The sequence below is a fragment of the Marmota marmota genome, unplaced genomic scaffold, assembly GCF_001458135.2.
Source record: "Marmota marmota marmota unplaced genomic scaffold, marMar, whole genome shotgun sequence".
NCBI classification, from domain to species: Eukaryota; Metazoa; Chordata; class Mammalia; order Rodentia; family Sciuridae; genus Marmota; species Marmota marmota.
This window is the reverse complement of record NW_025999900.1, coordinates 4,250,073-4,275,583: the sequence shown is the minus strand read 5'-3', so window position 1 is coordinate 4,275,583 and position 25,511 is coordinate 4,250,073. Positions and strand designations below refer to the sequence as shown.

Genomic DNA, 25,511 nt, shown 5'->3' with positions numbered 1-25,511 from the left:
TGCATATAATCAATCATCTATGTTTTTAATCTATAAAAGTTGAATGTCTTTATCTGTTTTCACATCGCATCTCTTTATAAACATTTTATATGCAAATAAACTTTACGTATATAAAATTTTGAATGGCTGTTTAATATTTCACTGTATGTATTGTACTATAATTTACTTAAGCTATGCCTCCTCCACCCATGTGTACATTCAGAGAATCCTCCCATTTCAGCAGAGGACTGAGATTGAACTCAGGGCCCCCACACATGCCAGGTGAGCCTTCACCATTGAAATAAGTCCCAGACCCTTCCATTTATTTTTTCTCCTCTCATGTGCAACTTTCCCATTCTCCTAGTGTACATCCTGACTGTGTAGGTGTGGGGAAAAAGCTTTCCAAACAACCTCCAACCCCCAACTGGTATTTCAAAAACACATGGGCCTTTGACAATTAAATTCCTGTTACTGCAGAAACTGCATCCAACTCTACTTCCAGTGCTGAAAGCAAGTAGGCTTGCTGCAGCATCCTGATGATAATAACAGTACACATTTTCCCTCAGCCTCAGAAAGCACTGTACGTATCACAAGGGTTAATGGCCTAATGCTTTATTATCTTCCCCATCCACATTCATCACAAGACACCCTGCCCAGGAAAGCAAGAATGAGAGGTTATTGTTAAGAGAGAATGAATAAGACAATGTGAGTTCTGTTCTTCTGACCTGACAATGTGACCGAGGCAGGGGTACTATGACCAGGGAGGGCTCTGGTGAGCCTCCATGAGCCCTGGCACAGATGCCACCTTGGGCACAGAAAAACAAACCTGGTGCAGGAGACTCCAATCCCAGGTTCCTCACCCCTGAGAGCTCTGGAAGGAGCAGAGGAACACAAACCAAGAACACATGCCTGCTCTCGGTGGACCTCCAAGGTCCACTCCTGACCGCCCTTTCCTGCCCAAGTATCCCTAAGACTGGAGTAAAGATCAGGGTTTTTCTTCTTTAAGATATAAATTGTCGGGCTGGGGTTGTAGCTCAGTGGTAGAGTGCTCGCCTCACATGTGGAGGGCACTGGGTTCGATCCTCAGCACCACATAAAAAAATAAAATAAAGGCATTGTGTCCATCTACAACTAAAAAAATTTTTTTTTAAAAAAAGATATAAATTGTCATAAGCTTCTGAGAATGAGGTGCCATTCCATGAATGCCATCTGCGCAAGCAGCTTGGAGAGAATCTCAGTTGCTTAGATCTCTAGTCATCAATCAGAGGTTTGAGAAAACGGAGTTATGGCATGAGTATCCCAAGCAGTAACCATCCAGTCCCATCAAGAGCTAACCTGCCCCTCCAGGCACAGGGAAGAGGCACTTCCATGGAGGTGTTATGGAAGGCGAGGGGATTCTGCTCACAGAACTGGCACATGCTTCCAACAGCAGCTAGGCAAACAACAACAACTTTCTGATGAAATAATTTCTCCCAGAGCTGATGATGAAGACTTTTTCTCAAAGACTAGAGCCAAGAGTCAAAAGAAAAGGGCACAGAAGAAACCAGAATCCTTCTCTTGGGAGTTCAAAGTCTTGTTCTACCCACCAGCTTCTGAAGTGGAGGAGTTTCAGGAAGTTGCTGGAGGTCAAAAGAAGGGCAAGGGTTTCTTTGTAGCTTTTTTTTCATTCACAACAAATAAAACAGAAACAGAATCAAAACAAAAAAGAACCCCCAAATTCAAGATGCAATTCCAGAGAACACTCCAGGTTCCCCAGAGCCATACTCACTCTGTAGCCACTATCTGGGGGATGGGTTCATCTAGGAGTTCCAAGCTGTGCAGGATCCAGTAGCAGAGCCATGGGCGGCTGGCATCCAGACACTGAGAGGGACAGAGAAAAAAACACACCCCTATTCAGAATGATTCCAAGACACTGCGGACAAGGCTACATCTGTCTTACTCCCCATAGCCTGGTGACCTCGAGGAGGGCCTTGCTTGAACAACAATCAGTGAATGAAGATGCTCTGCTTTGTGGCCTTAGCCAGGAACTGAAATGACCATCTGTGAGAAGAGGACAATGGAATAAAAAAAACTGGACTTAAACCCAGTGGGTCCCTCCCTTGCAGGCATTAAGGATGATGGGCATTCACGCTGACACATCCTTGCCATAAATAATCAAGGCAGGCATTAAGGAAGACTGAGCAGGACTTCCACATACCAGCAGGTTAAGGGCTGCTCTTTCCCCAGTATAGACCCACAGAGGTTTTCTGAATTAACTGACCCATGAATTTAACAAGTATGTGGTTAAGTATGCACTCATGCCAAGCACTGCACAGACACTGGGGGCATGATAATGAATGGAATTTGGTTTCAATTCTTGAGATGGTTGGGATAAAAATGTATGTGGTTATCTGCCAAGGAAGAGCGCATGAGACAATCACATAAGCACAGTTTACCTCATGTCTTTCTGGAACAAGATGGAACATGTGGACATACCCCCTGACAAACGCTATAATGGGCAGAACAGCCTTGAGGCAGCACATGGAGGAAACTACTTCTGCCTGGGAGCTAGCCAAGGTTTCCAAAAGCAACATGGAGACAGATCTTGATCCTAATGCAAGTCATACATGGCTACTGAGATTCAAGGCTTGGCAGGACAGGTAGTAACAGTGTCCCTGTTTTAGATTAAAAGTACATAAGGAGGTCCAGAGAGACTACTTTTTCCCAGAGTATAAAAACAGTAAATGTCGCAGCTTAAACAAGAACCTAGGTTTTTAGGCTCTCAATTTGGTGGCCTTTCCATTGGACAAAGCTGCCCTCTTAAAATACGTGTGATGGTCCGAGCTGTGCCTGGCCAGCCATGTGGTGGGCAGTTTGGTGGGCCACTGTAGTCACTCCTAAGGATATGGCCTATGTTTGAATCCTAGCTCTTTGTCTTATAGCTATTAACAATTTATTTTATCTTTCTATGCCTGTTTGCTTATCTGTAAAATATAAAGACCGACCTACCTCATGCTTCTCATTTAACCTCATGGTTACAGGAATAACCACTGAGGCTTTGAATTAAGGAATGAAAACTGAAAGCCCACAGTCCAAATCTACCCTGTGGATATGCTTTGTTGGTTTGTTTAACTGGAATTGGTTGTGACGTTTAACTGATGGGAAAAATACATAATAATTTGAATTTCTGGCTTTATTTTGAGGTAAAAAAAAAAAAAAAACACGATCTGGCAACCTTGAGTCTTCATTTCCCAATGACATCAACTAGAGGAACCGGGTAGATAGAGGGGGCCTCCAGTTCATGCCTGCCTCCACTCGGGACAATTCTCTTACTCATGCTGCCTGCTTGGGCCTGATGGGCATTCACGTTGACACATCCTTGCCATAAATAAAAAAAATCAAATGTATGGCTGGGGTTGTGGCCCAGTGGTAGAGCACTTGCCCAGCACACATGAGGCCCTGGGTTTGACCCTCAGCACTGCATAAAAATAAATAAACAAAATAAAGGCATCATGTCCATCTACAGCTAACAATAAATAAAATAAAAAATAATCAGGGGCTGGGGTTGTGGCTTATGGTAGAGCACTTGCCTAGCATGTGTGAGGCACTGAGTTTGATTCTCATCACCACATACAAATAAATAAAGGTCCATCAACAACTAATAAAATATTTTAAAAATAATAATAATCAAATGTAGAACCCCCCTAAAAAAGTAGATCTGCTGGGTGTAAAGTGAGGCAAGGAGACTGGAGCCCTCCTGTTCATATTCAACTGTTGCCTGTCACTCAGCCCCACTCCCAGCCATAGACTGAGTCTCCTCTATGAACCCAAGGCCTCTGCAAATATGCTCTAAGAGCCACTCAAAGTTTGGGCCTATAGTGTACTGGTCCTCTGGTCAATTCAGGAACTAGATCAGCTTACAGAGTAAAGGTTAGGGGTGACTAGGTAACTAACTGACTTTTAGTAGTTGCCCAGGGGATCAGGAGAAAGCATGTGAACTGCTTAGCTGTACTGAATGGTGGACAAAAGCCACATCCTGTCTAGGGTGATCTACTAGCTCTGAGAGCAGATAAGATGTTAGGAGATCTGGTTCTACCCTTTGGAAATGGGGTCTCAGCTCTATGACAGTGCCCAGGTTCCTGTCAGAACCATGTGATACTGAGTAAATCTCCAACAGGTCAAACCAGATGGCCTTTTGCATTCAAATAGTAAAAAAGGAGGGAAACTTGGTAAAGAATTTGGTATAAAGAGTCTGCAGACAATGTGTTTACCTCGTAGGCATCAGTCAGTTGCCGAAGGCCTCTTTTCAGATAATGGAAGTGCTTCTCTCTCTGCAAAATAAGCCTGGAAAGACAAAGAGCACATAAGCCTAGCTAGGAGACCAAGATTCTACCACACACACGCACATGCAGCTTCAGGACACGCCCCACAGTCATTCAAAAGGTGCCCAGCACTGCTGCAGCTTCAAAGGGTGACTATCCCGGAAACAGAGGCCTGCATCTCAGTGTCTCTGAAGTCCCTGAATACCAGGCTGGCAGATGTTCTTGAGCAAGATCATCTGAAAGAAGTGACCCTGGGCTAACTGAAAAGCTGCAGTGAGCCCCCACAGCCAGGTAGTGACGATCCACCCAGAAGGCTCCTCAGGATCTAACTAAAAACAGGTTAACTTGTGATCCTCCATGTTTAATTCCGCCCCCCCCCCACCCTGGTAGTGGGGATTGAACCCAGGGGTGCTCTACCACTGAGCCACAACTCCAGCCCTGGAATATTTGAATTTTTTTGACTATTTTTCAGAAAGGAAGGAACTGACATATAGAAAACCCTGCTATGAATATGCTGAGAATGAGCCAGGAGTTCCAGCTCTGAATTCTGTGCTTGCCCTCACCTGCCTTGGGTTTCTTAGCCTCTCCTTGCTAATGTCTCTCAGGCCTTCCTGGTTCCTCTTGTCCATCAGACCTGTCCTGGCCTTGGTTTCTTACCTGCTCACCCTGAGCCAGCTCAGACGGTGAACTGTTTCAGNATATATATATATATATATATATATATATATATATATAGCCACCTGGATCCATCTTCCATGATTCTGCTTTAATTGTTATTAGGTGTGGCCTGGGAGCTGGATATTTTAAAAATATCCCCCAACTGACTCTAATTGCACAGCAGAAACTTGTGGTGCTTAAAATCTGGTGGGTAATTTGAATCACCTAGGAATATGGAAACAAGGCAGAGGGCCAGGCTCTTCTCTGCCTCAGCAAGTCTAAACCTCTGTAATAACAACAACAACAACAACAATTATTATTATATCCCTGCCTCCTTGTATTAAGGATTGAACCCAGGGGTGCTCTACCACTGATGTACATCCCCAACCCTTTTTATTTTGGACAGGGCCTCACTAAATTGCTGAGACTGGCCTCAGACTTGTGATCCTCCTGCCTCAGTCTCCCAAGTCGCTGAAATTACAGGTTTTCTCCACTGGGCTCAGCTCTATTCAGTCATTTAAACCTGAGTCTTGATGCTTCCCTGACTTGCTCAGCTGCTGTCATTTCTTCTGGAATCACTTCTCCAAGATGTATACTTTGTACCCTGCCTGCTCCTCAGTTATCCATCCATTATTCCCTCCCCGAAATTCCACCTCCCACATGCTGACCCACAGCCCTGGCCAGAGGAGGTGTTTGTATTCTGTAGTCAGTCACGTCCTTGGCACTGACGTCAGCATTACTGGCTTTGAGAAGGAATGTGCCGCCCATGGCCACCTGCACAGGCAAAGACAGAGGCAGCACTTCTAGTTTGGTGTTGCAAAAGGGGCCTATGTGATTATGGAAGGAAGAAAAAGGAAAAGAATGTTGAGACAGTCACTGTGCTTGCTGACTGCAGAAACAAAAGGAAGGACAGCCACAGCCCCTCTTCTAGGTAGGCAACTCGACCGTTTCTACAACTCCCACCGTTCATGCTCAGAATAAGGCCATGAATGTAGTCTCTACCCATGAAAGTCTCCCGATTCAGTGATGGAAATGATGTAAGTACAGAAATTACTAAAAAACAAGGTGGGGAGGGCTGGAGATGTGGCTCAAGCGGTAGCGTGCTCGCCTGGCATGCGTGCAGGCCTGGGTTCGATCCTCAGCACCACATACAAACAAAGATGTTGTGTCCGCCGAAAACTAAAAAATAAATAATAAAATTCTCTCTCTCTAAAAAAAAAAAAAAAAAAACCCAAGGGGGGAAATGATAGGTTTCACAAAGGAAAAACAAAAAAATACTACTTTGGTTCAAAGGGGAGGAAGGCATGTCACTAAGAAAAGAGTGATCAGCAAAGTCTATGCAGAAGAGGCAGAATTTGAAGTAGACAGCCCTGGTGGAGGGAGAAATTTTCATTGAAGTTGAAGTAGTCACGAGCAGGTAATTCGACTGTGCTGCACCGTGCCAGGCGCAAAGGGCACAAAAGGAGGGACAGGTGGGGAGATCGGGCCTAAATGTGGGAGGAAATGGGAGAACAAGCACCAGACCCTTTTTATAGGGCTCTGGGAAGAAATTCCTCTTAGCTGAGGAATTTCCACTCAACTTAGTAGGCAAAAAGGAAGCCCAGAAGAGCTTTTAAAAAGCCATAACTGTGCTTTAGAGAAAGTATCCAAGGGCATTGAACACTGTGTTTGCAAGCTAAGCCAAGTGGAAGGTCAGAAGCTGGGCAGAGCTGACCCAGAAAGTGCTCAGGGCCTAGGCCAGCCTGGGGACTTCTGGACACATGGAGTGTACTCAGATGAGGGCTGCTGGATGCACACATGCTATGGTTTGGACATGGTCTGTACCCTCCGAAATTCAGGTTGACATATGATTCTTAATGGTGTTGCAGGGGGCAGACTCTATAAGCAGCGATTGTCATTAAAAGGGATTAGAGCCTTTTGCAGGGGGAAGGGTCTGTTCTCAAGAGCTGCTGTAAATGAGGCTGATAGTCATGTATTGTTTCTTCCCCACGTGCCCTGCTTGCCTTTGGGCTTTCCACCCTGAGATGAAGCAGTACGAGGTCCTTCTCAGAAGCCAACTAGTTGCAGCTGCTTCATGTTCTTGTGTTTCCTGGCCTCCAGAACCATTTGCCAAAATAAGCCTCGTTTCCTTATAAATTTCCCAGTCTCAGGCATTCTGTTATAGCAACAGAAAAATGGACTAAGGCAACATGTGAGACTCAGAAGAGGGATCATGATTACATAAACAGAATGAGAATGCTTATCTGCAAGCTGTGACAGGTGAAGTCACAGAAGGTGGGAGAAGAGAAAGAAAAAGACAACAGACAACAGTATGGCCGGTGGCCTTTAAGGGCATTCAGGGGAGTGGTGACAGCAAACTGCAAAGGAAGAGGCCAGACTGTTTCTCTTTTGGAAAGTCCAGTGGCCAGGCCTCAGTGAGCACCCACTCACTTCAGGCAGAGGCAGAGTGTCTGGTGCTGGGGTCCAGGCTGACTGCTCTGTAAAGCTATGGTCCAGGTGCGCTCAGGCGAGTGAATGACACATCCAGAGAACAGGGATCAGGGGAGTATGGTGGGCTGTGACAGCTCACAGGAAGGGAGGGAGGGTCAGAGAGACTTTCCCAAAGGGAAGAGTATTGAGGCTAAGGCTGGAAGGCCATGAGTTAAAGAGGACACCACGTGTGTCTGTTAGTTTAGATCCAAAGCTGGAGCAAAAGTACAAGGCGGAGAGCAGACAAATCAGACTGGAGAGGAACAGAGGTGTCAAATCATGTGGACTTATAAGTGCATTAAGGAATCTGGTCTCAAACCTAAGAACAGATGGCAGTCACTGTGCTTCATCATGGGTGACCTTGAAAACAAGCCAAGGAAAGACAACTGTCAAAAATACCATAGGATTCACTATGTGAAATGTCCAGAATGAGAAACCCCTAGACAGAAAGTATACCAAGGGGTTGCCCAGGGCTGAGGGAGATGGAGGAGCTGGCAGTGATACAGGATTTCTTGGGGGGTTGAGGGGGGACAGTAATGAAAATGATCTAAAATTAACTGTGGTTGATGGTTGTACATTCTGATTATATTACAAAGCCACTGAATTCTACATTTGAAACAGATGTAATTCATATATGATATATGAATTACATCTCATTGAAGTTGTTACTAAAAAACAAAGGCAGTTAATGTCTTTTTAAAGGGAGTTACTGAAGTATTTGGGGCAGCAGGAGATGTGAGTCTGGCAATATGGAAGGATTTTACATCCTTGCAGAGAAGGCGTTTCAGAGTATGGAGGCAGGCAAACCTAGGGCTTTAAAGTGGGGAAGAGGAGACTCAAGAAACTCATGTGAGATAGCCTCTATTTTCTCAGGATCATGGGAGAGTTGTGGAGTGGCCGCAGTGATGAACGTGTTAGGGAATCTACATAAGACAAATAAAAGAGTGCAAGACAGTTATGGAAAGGCATAATGGAAACTAAGTAGTATAAAATTTGGTGAAGAAGGTCAGCAGACACTGCCAGTGATTTTTTTTTCCTTGATAATCTTGCTGGGACTATTTAGCAAAAGGAGCTAGTGGCATGCTACAGGAAGGACTAGCAAGATTGGAAGAGCATGAAAGCTGATGAGGGAGACACGGAAAGAGGTAAGTGAACTGCTGAAACAGTTCACCGTCTGAGCTGGCTCAGGGTGAGCAGGTAAGAAACCAAGGCCAGGACAGGTCTGATGGACAAGAGGAACCAGGAAGGCCTGAGAGACATTAGCAAGGAGAGGCTAAGAAACCCAAGGCAGGTGAGGGCAAGCACAGAATTCAGAGCTGGAACTCCTGGCTCATTCTCAGCATATTCATAGCAGGGTTTTCTATATGTCAGTTCCTTCCTTTCTGAAAAATAGTCAAAAAAATTCAAATATTCCAGGGCTGGAGTTGTGGCTCAGTGGTAGAGTGCTCGCCTAGCACATGTGAGGCCCTGGGTTCGATCCTCAGCACCACATAAAAATAAATAAATAAAATAAAGGTATAGTGTCCAACTATAACTAAAAAATAAATATTAAAAAAAAAGAATTCAAATATTCCAAATACCTTGAGATGCAGAGACCCAAGAAAGAGACAGTAGAACACTCTATACCATAAGAGAACATCAATGACCTCGTCTAGAAATGTCAGGCAAGAGAACACTGACTTTCTTATAACAAAAAAGTCTGAGATCCTAAGCATAATGCTGGGGAGAGGGATGGGGTGACGGGTTGTATTTTACTGGAATTATACTGTAACTTCATAAGTGAAGAGAGACCACGTCTGTCTTCAGCACCTACAGCAGGCCTCAGCACCCGTGTGTCATTTGAACAGGAGAAATAAAGGAATACAGTAAGGTCAGTTTCTCACTAGACACAAAAGACTGTTCTCCCTGCATCTATGTCCCTTCAATTAAAAAAAAAAAAACAGACCTCAAAGGAGAAGTTGGAATTCAAGCACACAAGGAGAAGGGTGGTCAGACGGAGAACACAATGTCTACTCTGGCTCAGGGCTCTGCTCTATCGCTTCTCTCAGTGTTCACATGCACCTTGAGGCAGAGGACCTCTCAGCCCAAGGTTGCCTTCCCTAATGGACTACATGGGGTTTTTTTGGCCTTTTTGTTTTGTTTTGTTTGGTGTGTGTGTGTTGCTGTGGATCAAACCCAGGGCCTCATGCATGCCAGACAGACACTCCACCACTGAGTCACATCTCCAGCCCTGGACTGGGTGTTTTTAGGTAGCTGAATTAAACAATTAAATGAATGCATATATTTAAAAAGAGCAGCCAGGCAAGGTGGCACATGCCTGTAATTCCACTGATTCAGGAGGCTGAGGCAGGTGAATTGAAAGTTCGAGGCTAGCCCAGCAACTCAGGGAGATCCTGTCTCAATATAAAAAATAAAAAGGGCTGTTGATATAGCTCAGTGGTAGAGCCCTTGACTAGCATGAGCAAGATCATGGGTTCAACCCCCAGCATTGTCAAAAACAAGGAAAAAAATTTAAAAAACTATCAAAACAAGAAAAAAAGAAGTTAAAAGCCAGGTGCACACCTGTAGTACCAGCTACTCAGGAGACTAAGGCAGGAGGATCACTTGAGCCCAGGAGTTCAAGACCAGCATGAGCAGCACAGCAAGATCTCATCTCAAAAGGAAAACAAACAGGGCTGGAGTTGTGGCTCAGTGATAGCGTGCTCATCTAGCATGCACGAGGTACTGGGTTCGATCCTCAGCACCACATAAATGTAAAATAAAGATATTGTGGGGCTGGCGCTGTGGCTCAGTGGTAGAGCACTTGCTAGTATGTGTGGGGCATTGGGTTCAATTCTCAGCACAACATAAAAAATAAATAAAGGCATTGTGTCAATCTAAAACTAATAAAAGGAATCCTCCATCATCTTTTATTTTGCCCTGGGTTGGTCCCTAGGGACAAGATGTGAGCCTGCGTAAAGATGAGCCTTCATCGAAGGTTTTCTGTGGTAAGGTTTTCTGTAGTAAGGTTCACCCTCACCTTGAACCTTACCCCAGAAAACCAGGCCCCAGGAGTCCTGCTGGGGAGGGACTGCTGAGCTCCTCCAGCTGATTTCATCCAAAGACAAACTCCAGCTACAACCAGTGGAAGAAAAATGCCTTTTAGTAATCACTTCCACAATGGAAATTCTCTTTCATTCTCTTCCATTTAATCATAAACGTATCACACACACACACACACACACATCAATATGTTCAGGTTTATGATTCTTTTAAATTGAAGGGACATATATCCATCCTGTTTCTTTTGGTCACTCAGAAACTATACTCATAAGCTGAATTATGTTCCCCCAAAATTCATGTGGAAGCCCTAAATCCCATGTGTTTGGAAACAGCACCATTTTAGAGATATTTAAGATTAAATGAGGTCATACAGGTGGGGTCCTAATCCAATAAGATGGGTGTCCTTATAAGAAGAGAAAAAGACACCATGGAGGTGAGGTACAGAGAAAAGGCCATCTGCAAGCCCCAAGACAGACCCCAGGAGAAACCCATCCTGCTGGCATCTAGATGTTGGACTCCTCACCTCCAGAACTCTAAGAAGATAAGTTTCTGGGTTTCAGAATACTCAGTGTTGGGGGCTGGGGATGTGGCTCAAGCGGTAGCGCGCTCGCCTGGCATGCGTGCGGCCCGGGTTCAATCCTCAGCACCACATACAAACAAAGATGTTGTGTCCGCCAAGAACTAAAAAATAAAAATATTTAAAAAAAAGAATACACAGTTGTGGCAGCCCAAGCAACTAATACCCTTATCACTCCTTTATTCTCAGTTCACTCAATCCAAAATTGGAAGTTAAGGAAAAGCTGAATAATGCAGGCCCAAAGCCAATGAAAGCCAATGAGATGGAGCAGAACAAACCAGGCTCCGCACGCATTCGCGCATGGAGGATGCAGGGAGGATTCAGAGTACATCCTTGGGGAAGAGTGCAGGATGAGGACACTGGGGAGGAACCATCAAAAAGGTAAATATATTGAGGTGGTGGAACGAACTCATAAGACACATCCTGGGAGGTGATGTAAACTATATTTCTTACTAGGGGGAGCCCACTGGGCTTCAAGACACTGCCTCTTTTGAGCTCTGTTCTCTGCAGTCTCAGAATGGTTACAGATGCTGTTACCTGTGTGGAACAACCCTATTCAACCTACAGGTCTCAGCTTAAATATCACTTTCTGAGGGGGGCTGTCCCTGACTTTCAACTTAAGTTAGATCCTGGCTGTAACTCTCGGAGCATGCTGCTGGTAATATGTATCTGTGTTCATCTGCTAATGTCCACCTCCGCCATCAGACTGAGCACCCAGCAGAGGCAGGATCAGGGCCGGCCTTGCTCATGCCTGCTTCCTAAGCCCAGCAGAGTATCTGTCCTTTGGAGACCCTCCAGATGCTATTGCAGAATGAATGAAAAAAAAAAAAAGAAAGACTTCAAGTGAACCCAGCAGAACAGAATTAGAATAAAAACATTTCCTAAACCTGGATCACTCCTGGGCATTGTGTGGTTAGCTGTGACAGAAGAGAGGACAAGGGATTCAGTTCATTTTTAGAGCCTGGGAACTTTGTAAACCCACTAAAAGCAGAGGCCTCTGGTTAAAAAGTAATCATTGAGCACATAATAAACAACTCCAGGGAAGGTGAGCTTATTTATAAGGTCCTTGCAAGAAACAAGGACTACATCTACTAACTGCCTGGGATTTGGGAAGTTCTAAAATAGCACATGCAGGAGTGGGACAAGACGTGAAGGTCAGGCAGGCACCTGTGTGAGAAGGGCTTGGAGAGCTTTCACTCAGAGCCACTGGCTTCAAAGCCACTGCAACACTTAACTTTCAAGGCCCTGTCTGCACAGGGACATTGTTGGTTTTTCTCACTTCTGAGGAGCACCAGGCCACTTGTGTCCAAGAAAAAGTAATTTTTAAAATTATATGTGTGTGTGTGTGTGTGTCCCCAGTTTGTGTATTTCAGAAAGTTAATTAAATAAATTGAAAGTTAATTAAATAAATGGAAAAAGGTAAGTTCACTAGTGTACAGAAGGAAAATACAGAGAAAACAAAAGAGAGCAGGATGCTGACAAACAAAATTATTAGAAATATGATCAAAAGGTCCTTGGGACTGGGATACGGCTCAGTGGTACAGCACTCGGCTAGCAGATACAGGGTCACTGGTTCTATCCCCAGCACCACAAAATAAATAAATAAAATCCTTGAGACTGATTATGTTACTCCAGGATAGAATGCACATCTCCCAACCACAGAGAGAGGAAAACCATTTTGGGACTGATTGTGGAATGCACCAACATTCCACTCCAGCCTTGAATTTCAGCCAAATCTGCTATTCAGCTTGCTTCCAGAAGACTGGATAGGCAAATGCCTGCTTCAACACCATTGTGTGCATCCTGTACCTGCATGTGACCAGTCCTGGCAATGTGCGTGATTCTGTCACATCTGATCAGCATCATGACCTCAGAAACAAACAAGCCACATCATCTGGATTTACTGTAAAATGTAAACATGCAGTTTACCTAACAGTGAAGGTTTATTCCTGCATTATACTGTCAGGCTTTTAAATCTTGATGACTAACATGTCAAATATTAAAATTGAGCTCTACTAGTGAACTACACCTCCAGCCCTAGATTTATTCTTACATCTTTTTTTTTTTTTTTTTAAAGAGAGAGAGAGACAATTTTAATATTTTTTTTTTTCAGTTTTTGGCGGACACAACATCTTTGTTTGTATGTGGTGCTGAGGATCGAACCCTGGCCGCACGCATGCCAGGCAAGCGCACTACCGCTTGAGCCACATCCCCAGCCCTATTCTTACATCTTTTTAATGTAAAAAGTGCGGTGCTGGGGATTGAGCCCTAGACCTCAAGCACTCCACACAAGCACTCTACAACCAAGCTGCATTATATCTTTTCATTTTTTTTGAAATTGGTTTAATTTTTTTGTTTTAATTAGTTATATATGTATTCTTATATCTTAAAGGTTCACTCAATGATGGTGATATTTGGATTCAGCCTTATGTTGATATGCTGATATTCAGCCAATATATGTATCTCGAATGTTAATTAGCATGCTAATTAGCATCCTATAAAACACTCATATTCATAGGCAACTATGATATATTGAGAAATTGTCATATTTCCGAAACAAATTCAGAGCTCTAATATCTTCTACTTCCACAAGAATTCAAGCCCCAAAAGGAACATTTTTGTTTTCTAGCTACACTTGACCCAAAATCTATGAATCAGGGGATTTTTCTCCTTTACTGTCCTCCATCACTCCCAAAATAACATCACTCCCAAAATAACATCTCCTTCCTCCCAGATCACTGCTGTTCAACCTCCCTGATTCCTTAGTAAGATGACAGAGTCCAAGGCCCTCTTCTGTGGGTGAGCAGAAAAATGAATGTCAGATAGTCAAAGGTCCCTCGTGGAAAACATAGAGGCCCAGACAGGAGACAATGACTCAGAGCCCAATCAGGTGAGTCATCTGGGGGCACAACTGCTGACCACAAAGGCCCTAGAGCAAAATTGTGCCCCTCACCATCACCAAGTCCCACCACTGCTGAGGAGGCTAAGCCAGCACAGGGTTGTGCACAGGGGCAGATGAGTACTGAGGAGCCAGCATATCCCACAGCTTACTCTCTCAAGCTGCTAAAATAAATGGTGTCATTTGCTAACCTCCAGCTGTGGTTAATGACAAGAGGAATAATTCATTTTACTGAGCTTTGGGTTAATGCAGAGATCTGGGGAAAGACTCTGTCTGGGGAAAGACTCCTCTAGTTAGCTAATGTTTTCCTCTGCCTTCCCCAGGGAAGGAAGATAAAGTGAACCTTCCCACCTGTTTTTCCCAATAAGCACCTGTCTTTTCCAGCTGTTTACTGTAGTGGCTAATAAGGAAAAAAAATTAAAGAAATAGTGGCAAAAAAGACACAATGGTAACAAGGCTGGAGTCATGATTAATGTTCCAGTAAGAAGTACCCAAAGATGCAGTCAGTTAGAAGGTGTCAAGAAGTCAGGAGACATGATAATGGAGGTGAGGCTGAACTTCAGACCCTGCAGCTCCGCCACCACAGTGAACCAGCCAGCACCTCGCCCCAGTGTCTGGAGAATGTCAAAGTGTTCTATCACTAAGAGAAAATGATGACCACACACAGTTTCAGACTTGTGATCACTTCTGCTGGATGGAAATATAATCCAGGAAACAATTTGTGGCTGAAAGAGAAATAGTAATAAAGGGATGAAATAACTTCATGTAATTCTAGTGTGAGACATTACAAAATACTGGGAAAAAAGAGAAAATAAAGGTTCAAATTTTTAAAATTCTTCTAATTCCCTTTTGGAATTTCTGACTCCACAAGGCATAGAAGACTTCAACTGCTAAGCTCCAAGAAAAACAAAAAGCATTGTATTTCTAGTTTGAACTTCATCCTTGGCATCTGCTGCACTGGGGCCAGAAGCTCAAACTTCTCAAAATAATAAGAAGTTAGAGTAGAGCTGGGGATATAGCTCAGTGTAGAGCATTTGCCTGGCATGTGTAAGGCCCTGGGTTCAATCCCCAGCACTGCAAAATAGTACGATAATAATAATTTACATCAGGAGCTGGGGTTGTGGCTCAGTGGTAGAGTGCTCACCTGACATGCATGAGACACTGGATTCAATTCTCAGCACCACATAAAAATAAAATAAAGATATTGTGTCCACCTAAGACTAAAAAATAAATATTTAAGAAATAATAATAATTTACACCAGAGGAATCTATTCTGTGCCACCCACAAACTCTGTATCTGCTTCAAAGTACAATAGGAAAAGGAGAAACTTGACAGTCCTCATCTAAGCAAAGCTACAGGCCACAACTATCAAAAACCTGAACTCCACTGCCCATCTTCAGAACTCAGAGGTCAGGCTTTGGGGGCATCCCTACCTAACACCTGGTGGCTCAGTCCAAGTGCAGCATCTCCTTAGCATCCTAGAAAGAGGCAGGAGTTGGGTCACAAGCACACCCAGATAGCCATGAGGTCAAGAAATACTAGCCTAGCAGCAGATGAGGAGGAAACACAAAGGGCTCCCACACGGAGGTGCTCTCCCAGACCCTCAAATTCCTACCCACAGCTTACCTTGGTACAAGGTGGTTGAACTTGTATGAACTGAAGACCTCTTGGATCTTTTCTTCTACTTTGGCCTGGAAAGGATGTAGGACATGAGAGAGAGAGGAAAAAAAAAAAAAAATACAGATGAGACTGTTACTGGAGTCCTCAGCCAAAACCCTGACCCAGGGGTCTTAACAGACTAGACCTGGTCACCCAATGCCTAGAGTTTAATTGACAGAGAGAGAAAGATATTGGTGAAGCAAGTAAGGAATTTATTCTCAGTTTGGCCAGAGTATTCTAGAAAACTCTCTTCCCCATTCAGACAACAGCTCTATGATTATATAGGGAAAGGGCAAAAGCAGGGAGCCAAGAGGTGTGCCTATGACTGCAGCTCTGGCCAGGCTGTGGGGTGCCAGGAGCTGAGAAGCACAATGTACACACGCTGCAGTTCTGGTTCTGCAGGTCCAACTTGCACCAGAGCTTGGGGGGCAGTTTCTGCTCCCAGCATGAGATGAAGCTGGGGAGGAAAAAGCAACTGAAAGAGAGCAGGTTAGACTGGATCTTTCCTGAAATCTCCCAATTGTAAAGACACCTCTATTACAAGACAACTATGAACTTGAGCTGTCCGCAAATGGCCGCAAATCCTATCAGCTGGAGTTGTTCATTGGTGGTTTGTTTTTGTTTTTGCCCCCCGTTGGGGTTTTGGATGGCACAGTGTTTGTAACTGGATTCAGAGGTTCTTCAGGATTGACAGGCTTAGGACAAGCAGAGAGACAGCCAATCCCCTGTGACATGCTGGCACCACATCAATTCCTCCAGTAATCTAATCCATTTTAGCCAAACTAATGGCAGTTTTGGTGTTGGGTTCCTGGCACCATTCACTCAGGAGCAGATGAAGAGAGGCACCTACCTTTTGCTTCTGCAGGAGACTAGAATATGCTACCCCAAAATATGCCTCAATGACACAAGGACTGTTTCAAACTGATTATTTTGAGGAATTGCAGATATAGAAGAACCTCTGAAAACAGTGTAGAGAATACCAATTTATATGGGAAATAAATGTCCACAAAAGAGGCCACCATTTGTAAAGGTGAGGTTTCTCCTGGGGTGCCAGAAGAGAAAAAATAATAAAATACAAGAAACTAATCAATGCAGAAGGCAGCCTACTTAAATCTGCATGACAAATCTTCCTCTTGCTTACTTTTCCTAGCTCCCCTACACTCTTCTTTTTTTTAGTGGAAAAAGCTCTATAAACGTGGAGACCCCTTCTCTGAGTTACTCATTTATCCATGGTTTTCTACCATATATACATGACATATACGTTAATAAACCTGTTTGTTTTCCTTTTGTTAATCCTCCCTCTGTTATAGGGAGTTCCAGCCAAGAACTCAGAAGGGTAGAGGACACGACTGTTTTCTTCCCCTACACTTCAAAAGTATGTTCTTGGTGTGCATGTGTATGTGGTACTGGGGATGGAACCCAGGGCCTTACACTCAGCTACATCCCCAGCCCTCCCTGAGAAACTTAAAAATAAGTGTCATTTATTTCTGAAACATCCAGTTGAGTCAGAGCTTCCAGTCCCTTTGACAAGTGCACAAAAACTATTTGTGATGATGAGGGAAGCCGTGATGTGAATCTTCTAGAATGGCAGCCAATTTAAAATGCACTTATGTTTGGTTTTATGATATGCTTTTGGTATTTACACTTGAAGATGAATTTGAGGGATGATCTGGTTATGAATTCATAATCTCAAGAAACAGACTAAAGCCACCCTGAGAACCTGACTGGGCAGGAATAGAAAGTTGTCCAAGATTATAAAGAATCTTTTTCCATTTCAGACACTCTCAGGGGACTAATATATAGCACCAGACTAAATGGAACACAGACGGTATTTGCAGGAAACTGAATGGGACAGGAAAATATACCAGAAGCATATGTCTGTAAGAACCTTATATGAAGATCTGCCTAGGATATACTGTCAAATCCAAGTGAGTTGATGAATTCTGAATGAAACAAAACCAACTGGGAGAAAATCTCACTTCCTTCACCCACACAAACCTATTCAAATCTGTATGACTTAATACTATTCAAGGGCTAATGGGCAAACCTATCTTCTCCTTAGCATTCTGACAAATCCCTTGGGAAAAACCTTCCAGACCAGAATTCCTTAAAGAGAAGTCCCTCTTCAGCTTCCACTTGGGCAACATGAGCAGCCATGCACTAGACAAGGAAAATAATATACCTGACAAAAAAAACTAATATACCTGACAAAAAATGTGGAAATGTGTCCTACTGCAATCTGGAAAATGCTAAAAATACTCCCAATGTAGTGTCATTTCTCTTTAGACTTCTTAATCACACTTCTTCAAAATGAACGACTTGCATTCCAATGCAGTAACTGACTCATGCTGAAAATTCAAGTTATGAATTTTAATAAACACCTGTGTATGAACAGGTCAAGCTGTATATAAAAATGAACAAATATTGTCTCTTAGCACTGATGTATTTTTGACAGCTTTATTGAGATATAATTAATATACCATTCAGTTCATTCATTTAAACTATATGACTCAATGACTTTTAGAAATTTTAGAACTGAGATGATGCTCAAAGAGTTTTGGATTTTGGAACATTTCAGATTTGGGATTTTCAGATTAGGGATGCTCAACCTGGAAAATCTATGCAAATATTTCAAAACCTGAAAAACTCTAAACTCTGAAATACTTCTAGTCCTAAGCATTTCAGGTAGTGGATATTCAACTGTATTATTTTGCAAGTAATATTCTGTTTTATGGATATAGCAGCACATTTCACTTATTAATTTATTAGTTGATAGGCATTTGGGCTCTTTCTGTTACTGGAGTCCTAGGCCAGAGGCCTGACTCTGGGAGTTCAAACAAATCAAGTCCTGCCACTCACCCCACAAAACAGATGTAAATAATTGTGAAAAGCAGGAAAGGAACTTTATAATCAATAGGTCATACTGGGAAGAAGAGTCAAATCAAACATCTCGGCTTTGTCATTGAGGGTTCTGACATGAGCTTCAGGGTTACACACAGGAAGTAATTGGGGCAGGAGCAAGAGGTATGCATAATTAAGTAGTCTTGGTCAAACTAGGGTCTGGTTATTATCTCAGTTCCGGTCCTGGGAAGTAGCTCCAGAGAAGTCTTATTGCTTGAGGGGGCAATCCTGTTCCCATACTGAGATGATTGTTCCCACTTGGGGGACAGCCTCAGTTCCTATCATGGGGTAATTGTTCTCACTTGGGAGTATGAGCTCATCAAGCAGTGATCTGCCTGAGAGGTCCTGCTGTTCCTGGAATCCAAGATAACTGCAAGTTTAGATCAATGACTAGAGACTTCAGAGCACTGAACCAGGGGGTCTGGAACAGGATATTGTAAAAGCTGGAGTTGTCTCAACAAGTCTTGAAAATACCTTAACTACTCTTATCTTGGTATCCTCATCTTGAAGGAGAATAAGGTAGATAAGGTAAATTTAGGGCAAATAAACCTTGTATTACCATTTTTTTGTTTTGTTTTGTTTTTTTGACAGATAACTCCATAAGTGATTAACTTATCTACACACAGAGGAGAGCAGGAATCTGGCCCAAAGCTTAAGGTAATAAAGGAGAAAGATACAATATAAAGGCAGATGTATAGTGAGGGAGCATGGGAAGAATGGAGGAAATTTGGATTGGGCAAAAGGGAGGAAGGGGAGAGGAGAGGGCATGGGGTTAGAAAAGATGGTGGTATGAGATGGTCATCATTACCCTAGGTACATGTACTACTGCATAAATGGTGCAAATCTACATCTTATACAACTAGAGAAATGAAAAGTCCATTTGTGTACAATGAATTGAAAGGCATTCTGTTATTATAGAACTAATTAGAACAAATAAAAAAATAAGATAAGTAAAGGCAGAGATGTCAATTTTTCCCGCATTTAACTGAATAAAATCCATTGAGCCCAACTGAAGAGTCAAGAGTCAGTGCTTGTTAGCAAAAGCAGCCCTAATTCCCTGTTACATTTCCATATTTTAGCTAATATGAAATATGCGTTATGAACTGTTGTGGCTCAGAACATGACATCCCAAAGTATGGCAATTTGGCAAGCAGAGTACTTTAAACTTTAGAACATTAGAAAGGCCTCAGAAGCAAGTTCTGCCCCACCTTCTATTGCCTTCCTATTTTCCTCCCTCCTTCCCCTCACACAAGTCACAGAAACCAGAATTCCCAAAGATTGTCATAAAAATTAAAATTCCTTTCCCTCAAAGCAAGCCATAAAAAGGTCATACTCTCTCCCTTTTCTTATCCTTGAAGACCCTCATTTTGGAGAGATCCTAGCCCATACCTAGGAGGAAAGAATATTACAGACAGGACAAGAAGAATGTGGACGGGCTTTGCAGTCTGTTACCATCAGATTATATCCAATCACATTTCTATATGGCTGCCCATTTTTTAACAATCCTAAGCATTCAGATACAGTTTTCCTGGGTCTTTGGGTCTTCATTTCTGAAGGCTCCTATATCACACAAAACTTAGATTAAACAAATTTGTCATGCCTTTCTCTTGCTAACCTGTCTTCTGGGCCAGGAACGTCAGCTGTGGGCCTTCTGATGAGAAAGTAAAGGAATTTTATGGTTGCTACCCCTACAGAACTTTCTGGTACAAGTTTTTGGGGGACATATTTTTCATTTTTCTTGGGCATATATCTAGGAGCAGAATTGCTGGATCTTGTGGTAATTCTACATTTAACTCCTGAGGAACTGGTGGGAATATAAAAAGGAAAAATATACCTTTTTATATTCCCACCAGCAGTATATAAAGCTTCCAGTTTCTTTGCAGCCTAACCCATAGTTGTTATTATCTGTGTTTTGATTTTGGTTTTGATTTGCAGTGTCCTGATGGCTAATTATGTTAAGGATCTTTACAAGGGCTTATTGAACATTTGTATATATATGCTTTAGAGAAATGTCTATTTAGATACTTTGCTCATTTTAAAAAATGGGTGCCTTGTTACTGAATTATAATAGTTCTTTATATATTCTAGATACAGATCTCCTATTAGATATATAATTAGAAAAAATTTTATGCCCATTTTTTGGATTGTTTTTAGGAACTAATATATATGATATACAATATTATGTTATACATGTGATATATATAAAATGTTGTTGCAATGCCCCTGGGGCCTCACATATGCTAGGCTAGCATCTATCACTAAGCCACATCCCAAGACCTTGAAACTGGTATATTTTTTGATAGAAAAAGATCACCTCAGAGCACATAGTATGTTTTGAGAACACAACCTTAAAAATAATATTTAGCAGAGCTGGGGGTAGCTTAGTGGCAGAGCATATGCTTAGCAGGCATGAGGCCTTGGGTTTTTAAAAAGGTACTTATCAGAGGATAAGAAATATCAAAGCAATTCCCAAAATATGGAAATCCTTTTTGCCTCTCCTCCCCCTCATATAGCCTGCAGGTATTATATAAAATCTGAGTAAATTTGTTAGTAGTAAGATCAGGCATTTTTTGAATGTTCTAATTCTCATAACAGAAGGAAAAGGGAAAAGATAATTGCGTATAAAAAGAAACAGAGTTAATGGGAAAGACCTGAGACTTCTATACTTAGAAAGTCCTGCTTGAAGGATGGACCCCAGGCTGATGTCAGGGAACCTACATTTTGAGAGGGTTCCTGCCATTCCTAGAACTGATAAGAAGGGGTTAGAGTGCCTAAACCTATAAACATCACATTTATGCTAAAGAGAACTTTCCTTCTGGGAGTCTGAATGATGACTAGGCAAAGGGTGCCTATGTGACCAGCCCCCAATAAAAAGTGTAGATACTAAATCTCTAATTATTAGTTTCTGAAGTAGACAACATTTTGCAAGTATTATCGCAATCAATACTAGAGGACTGAGAATACAGCTCGGAGGCAGAGCACATGCCTAGTATGTATAAGGCCCTGGGTTCAATCCCCAGTACTACAAAACAAATAAACAAACCTAGAAAATTTACACTGTCAGTTCTGGAGGAATTAAGAGCATCCTGTGTGACTTCCAAAAGGTGCCAGAATATGTTATCCCAAAATATTCCTCTTTGGCACCCAGATTATTTTGAGCTAATGGCCATTGAGAACCAGCAGATGTAGGAAAAGCCTGACAAACAGGGCACGCGTTTCCTTTTGTAAAAGAAATTTACACTTATTTTATAGAAAATATCTCCTTTTTTCTTAGCAGGAACAGGTAGACTCTTAACTCATCATTGGAGGAGCACTAACACAAATCTGTCTGCCAAACCTTACAAAATAACTCATTTCCATATTTTTTCTGGCTCTTTTTATAACTTTCCTCTCCCACAGAGAAGCCCAAACCACTTTTCCTTTGTTTATTGAAAGTATTTTCTATTTAGAGGCAGGTTCTCACTGAGTTGCTTAGGGCCTTGCTAAGTTGCTGAGACTGGCTTTGAACTTGCAATCTTCCTGTCTCAGCCTCCCAAGCCACTGGGGTTACAGACAGGTGTGCACAACTGTGTCTAGAATGTACCCCATGATGTTCTGCCTTACCTAAGGCCCAAAACAATAGAGCCAAATGACCAAAATTGGCTCTGAACTGTGAGCCAAAATTCATCTTTCCTTCTTTAAGTTGTTTCCTTTGGGTATTTTGTCACATAAATAAAAAGCTTGTCAGGGGCTAGAAGGAAATTCTCCTTCAAAGAATAGCCTGACAGCCCCCTGGGAGACATCCTGCCTGGGAGACATCCTGCAGCTACCTATCTCCCTGGAACATCCTGCGGTTATCAGGATCATCAGACATCCTGGAGCTGGCAGTTTTACCAACCACATCCAGCAACTGCTGATTAGAGAGCTTCCCCATCCCCAGCATATAAATACCCCTGTGTGGACAATAAAAGTTTGCAGCTTGATCAGAACTCCTGTCTTGCTGTCATCCTTCGTGTCTCTTGTCCCTTCATTCCTCCCCATCTAGGTTCGCTGCCCACGTTGATGTGTCCTGCCGGTGGGATATTTGGCGCCCAACGTTGTGTGCTCGAGCCTTTGACTGAGAAGGAACGCCGTCCTCCGGGAAGACTTGGCCAAGCGGAGCTTGAGATCGCCTCGGCAGACACGACCGAGAGACAGATCCAGGAGGAGAGTGGGGATGACTCACGGTGAGTGACCCACCATGGGACAAGCAGTTTCGTCACATGATTTGTTTTTGTCAGGCCTCAAGGAGCCCTCAAGACACGGGGGGCGCGTGTTAAGATAAAGGACTTAAAATTATTCTTTTCATACATAGGAGAATTGTGTCCATGGTTTCCCCTTGAAGGAACCATTGATGGTAAAAGATGGCTTAGAGTAGGAGAATGTTTAAAAGATTATTATGAATCCTTTGGCCCAGAAAAGGTGCCTGTTCCCACCTTTTCTTACTGGAACTTAATTAATGAAATTCTTAAAAGTTCACCCTTTGACAATGGTACCTTAAAACTTGTCAGGATTGGGGAAGAGGCTATGCAAAAGACCTCCCGTCCCTCTCGTCCCCCCTCGGCATGCCCTTCAGTTAGTATAGACATAGACCCTTCTCAGTCTCCCCAGGACCCTGGAAACCTTCCTGGTCCCCCTCAAAATCCCACCCTAATGAATAAGGCTCCAAGGGTTACCAACCGCCTTTATCCGGTTTTAAATCCCGGAGACACATTGACCCCTGGGGAGGAGGCTACCTTGGAGAAGGAAGCAGCTCGCTACCATTCGGAAGACCCGCCACCTCTCAGGACCCTGCCACAGCCTATAGGACTTACACATCTACCTCCCTCCTATATCCCTCCTGCCTTTTGTGCTCTGGCCCTTCAGGAGCCAACTGCCCCCTCAGATATTTTTTCCCCACTTCCCCTGCCTAACCTGGCTCCCTTGTGAGAGTCTCTCCAACATAGACGGGAATAGATCCAACTTTTAAAAGAATTAAGATCCCTTGACTCTGAGTTTCGCTCATTAGCCTTAGGCACGGAGTCAACTCGAGCTGGCCCAAGGCAGTCTAATACAAAGGCTAAGCCGAGCCTTTGGCCTGTTCTTGCCTTCCCAGTCACCCGTAGTCAGACAGATAAGCCCGCCCAGGCTGAGGACAAAGACTCAGAGGAGGATCAAGAGGAGGAAGCGGGGAAATGGCAAGAGGAAGATCAGGACTCAGAGGATGAAGAGTTCACCCCTAGGCAGGAAGGAACCCACAGTGTCTACAAAAAATTAAGCCTGCATTTTCTTGAAAAACTTAAAAAGGCTTGTGCTCACTATGGCCCCACTGCACCTTACACATTGGCTTTATTAGAAAGCCACAGCGCNTCTGGGCGGGGGGGTGCAGCCCATGCCATGGGTCTCGCCATAGGTGCCGCCTTTACCAAGGCCTTTCGCAATCCTGGCTCATGTACTTGCTTTACTTGTAAACAACCTAATCAGCAACTGCTGATTAGAGAGCTTCCCCATCCCCAGCATATAAATACCCCTGTGTGAACAATAAAAGTTTGCATGCTTGATCAGAATTCCTGTCTTGCTGTCATCCTTCGTGTCTCTTGTCTCTTCATTCCTCCCCGTCTAGGTTCGCTGCCCATGTTGTGATGTGTCCTGCCAGTCGGGACAAAGCTGACTCATACACCTAAGTTCTACCCACCCCTTTGGTTGCTGTGTGTATCTGTGTAACGTACATGTTAATAAACTTCTGATTGTTTTTATCTCATTAATTTTTCACTACTTTAATTTATAGAGCCCTAGCCAGACGGCCTAAGATGGTGGAGGATAAGGACTTTTTCCTGCCCCTTCACTCCACTGGGAGAGGACCCATGGAAGTTTGTGCCTGTTTCCTTTAGACTTCACCTAAGAGTCTCTTCCCTTTGTTGATTTTACTTTGTATCCTGTTGCTATAATACATCATAATGATAAGTAAAACTACATACTGAGTTCTCTAAGTTCTTGCAGTAAATCAGTGAACCTAGAAATGGCACTGGGGACCTCCAACACACTAGCAGAATGAGAAATTTAGCCTTTGGGACAGAATTAAGGGAAGAATTCATAACTGAATAACATCTATACACAAGATATATAATTCAATTCCTTTTAAATTTTTATTAAAATCCTCACTTTAAAATAGGGGCTGGGCTTGGTGGTGAACACCTGTAATCCCAGCAGCTCAGGAGGCTGAGACAGGTACATCATGAGGTCAAAGCCAGCCTCAGCAAAAGTGAGGCACTAAGCAACTCAGTGTGACCCTGTCTCTACATAAAAATACAAAATAGGGCTGGGGATGTGGATCATGTCAACTGCCCCTGAATTCAATCCCCAGTAATACCTTCCCGAAAATATAGTGGAACTTGGCTGGAAATGCACATCAGTGGTAGACAGTTTATCTGGAATGCATGAGGCCTTCAGTTCAACCTCAGCACTGCAAAAGGAAGAAAAGAAGAAAGGAAAAAATATCAGGAAACTGAGGCTACCTATTTTTTAAAAAGTTACCTGAGTCATGAAGAACTGTGAACATGTCACAACTCTCAAATCTTACTTCAGAAAAAAAAAGTAATAATCAACTTCAATACAGGGATGCTAAAATAATGCCCACTTTCCAGGGCCTCTCCTTTTATCTTGAAGCTTCATGCTCCCTTTCCATCCCATAAGAACTGAGAGAATAGTCAGTTTAATCTCTTCCTTCTACATAAAAACGCCCATAGGCAAGGCAGTTACCAGCCTCTACAATGCAAAGGTTGTTTAACAGCCCCATAGCAACACATAATTTTCTTTTGCATAAACAGCAAAAGGCCTACAGGCTCATTTCCCTCCGGCACAGGACACACAGTCCATAACCATGTTAATGAAAGTGATATGGCTCTCCTGAGAGAAGCCTAAAGCATCCGATATGCTTCAGAAACTCTGCTACATGAAAACATTCCAAGAAGGGCCAACAGGATCAGTCACTGAAGACTTAGTCACAGAGATTAGCTCTCTGATATTCAA

At 43.1% G+C, this 25,511-nt stretch overlaps 1 protein-coding gene and 1 long non-coding RNA gene across 2 annotated transcripts in view; one reads left to right on the top strand and one right to left on the bottom strand.

Moving 5' to 3' along the window:
- Fntb (farnesyltransferase, CAAX box, beta) overlaps positions 1–25,511 on the bottom strand; it is a 75,021-nt gene that overhangs the window by 34,900 nt on the left and 14,610 nt on the right. The window contains exons 2-4 of the mRNA XM_015490224.2: positions 15,552–15,616; positions 4,230–4,302; positions 1,748–1,839 (exon numbers count right to left, since the gene is read on the bottom strand). Of these exons, the coding sequence (XP_015345710.1) occupies positions 1,748–1,839; positions 4,230–4,302; positions 15,552–15,616 (230 nt within the window). The remainder of the gene's footprint in view (positions 1–1,747; positions 1,840–4,229; positions 4,303–15,551; positions 15,617–25,511) is intronic.
- LOC125615214 lies at positions 17,101–24,667 on the top strand. Its single transcript, XR_007345742.1, has 4 exons — positions 17,101–17,512; positions 19,077–19,142; positions 22,510–22,690; positions 24,271–24,667. It is a non-coding gene; the product is annotated as an uncharacterized LOC125615214 (long non-coding RNA).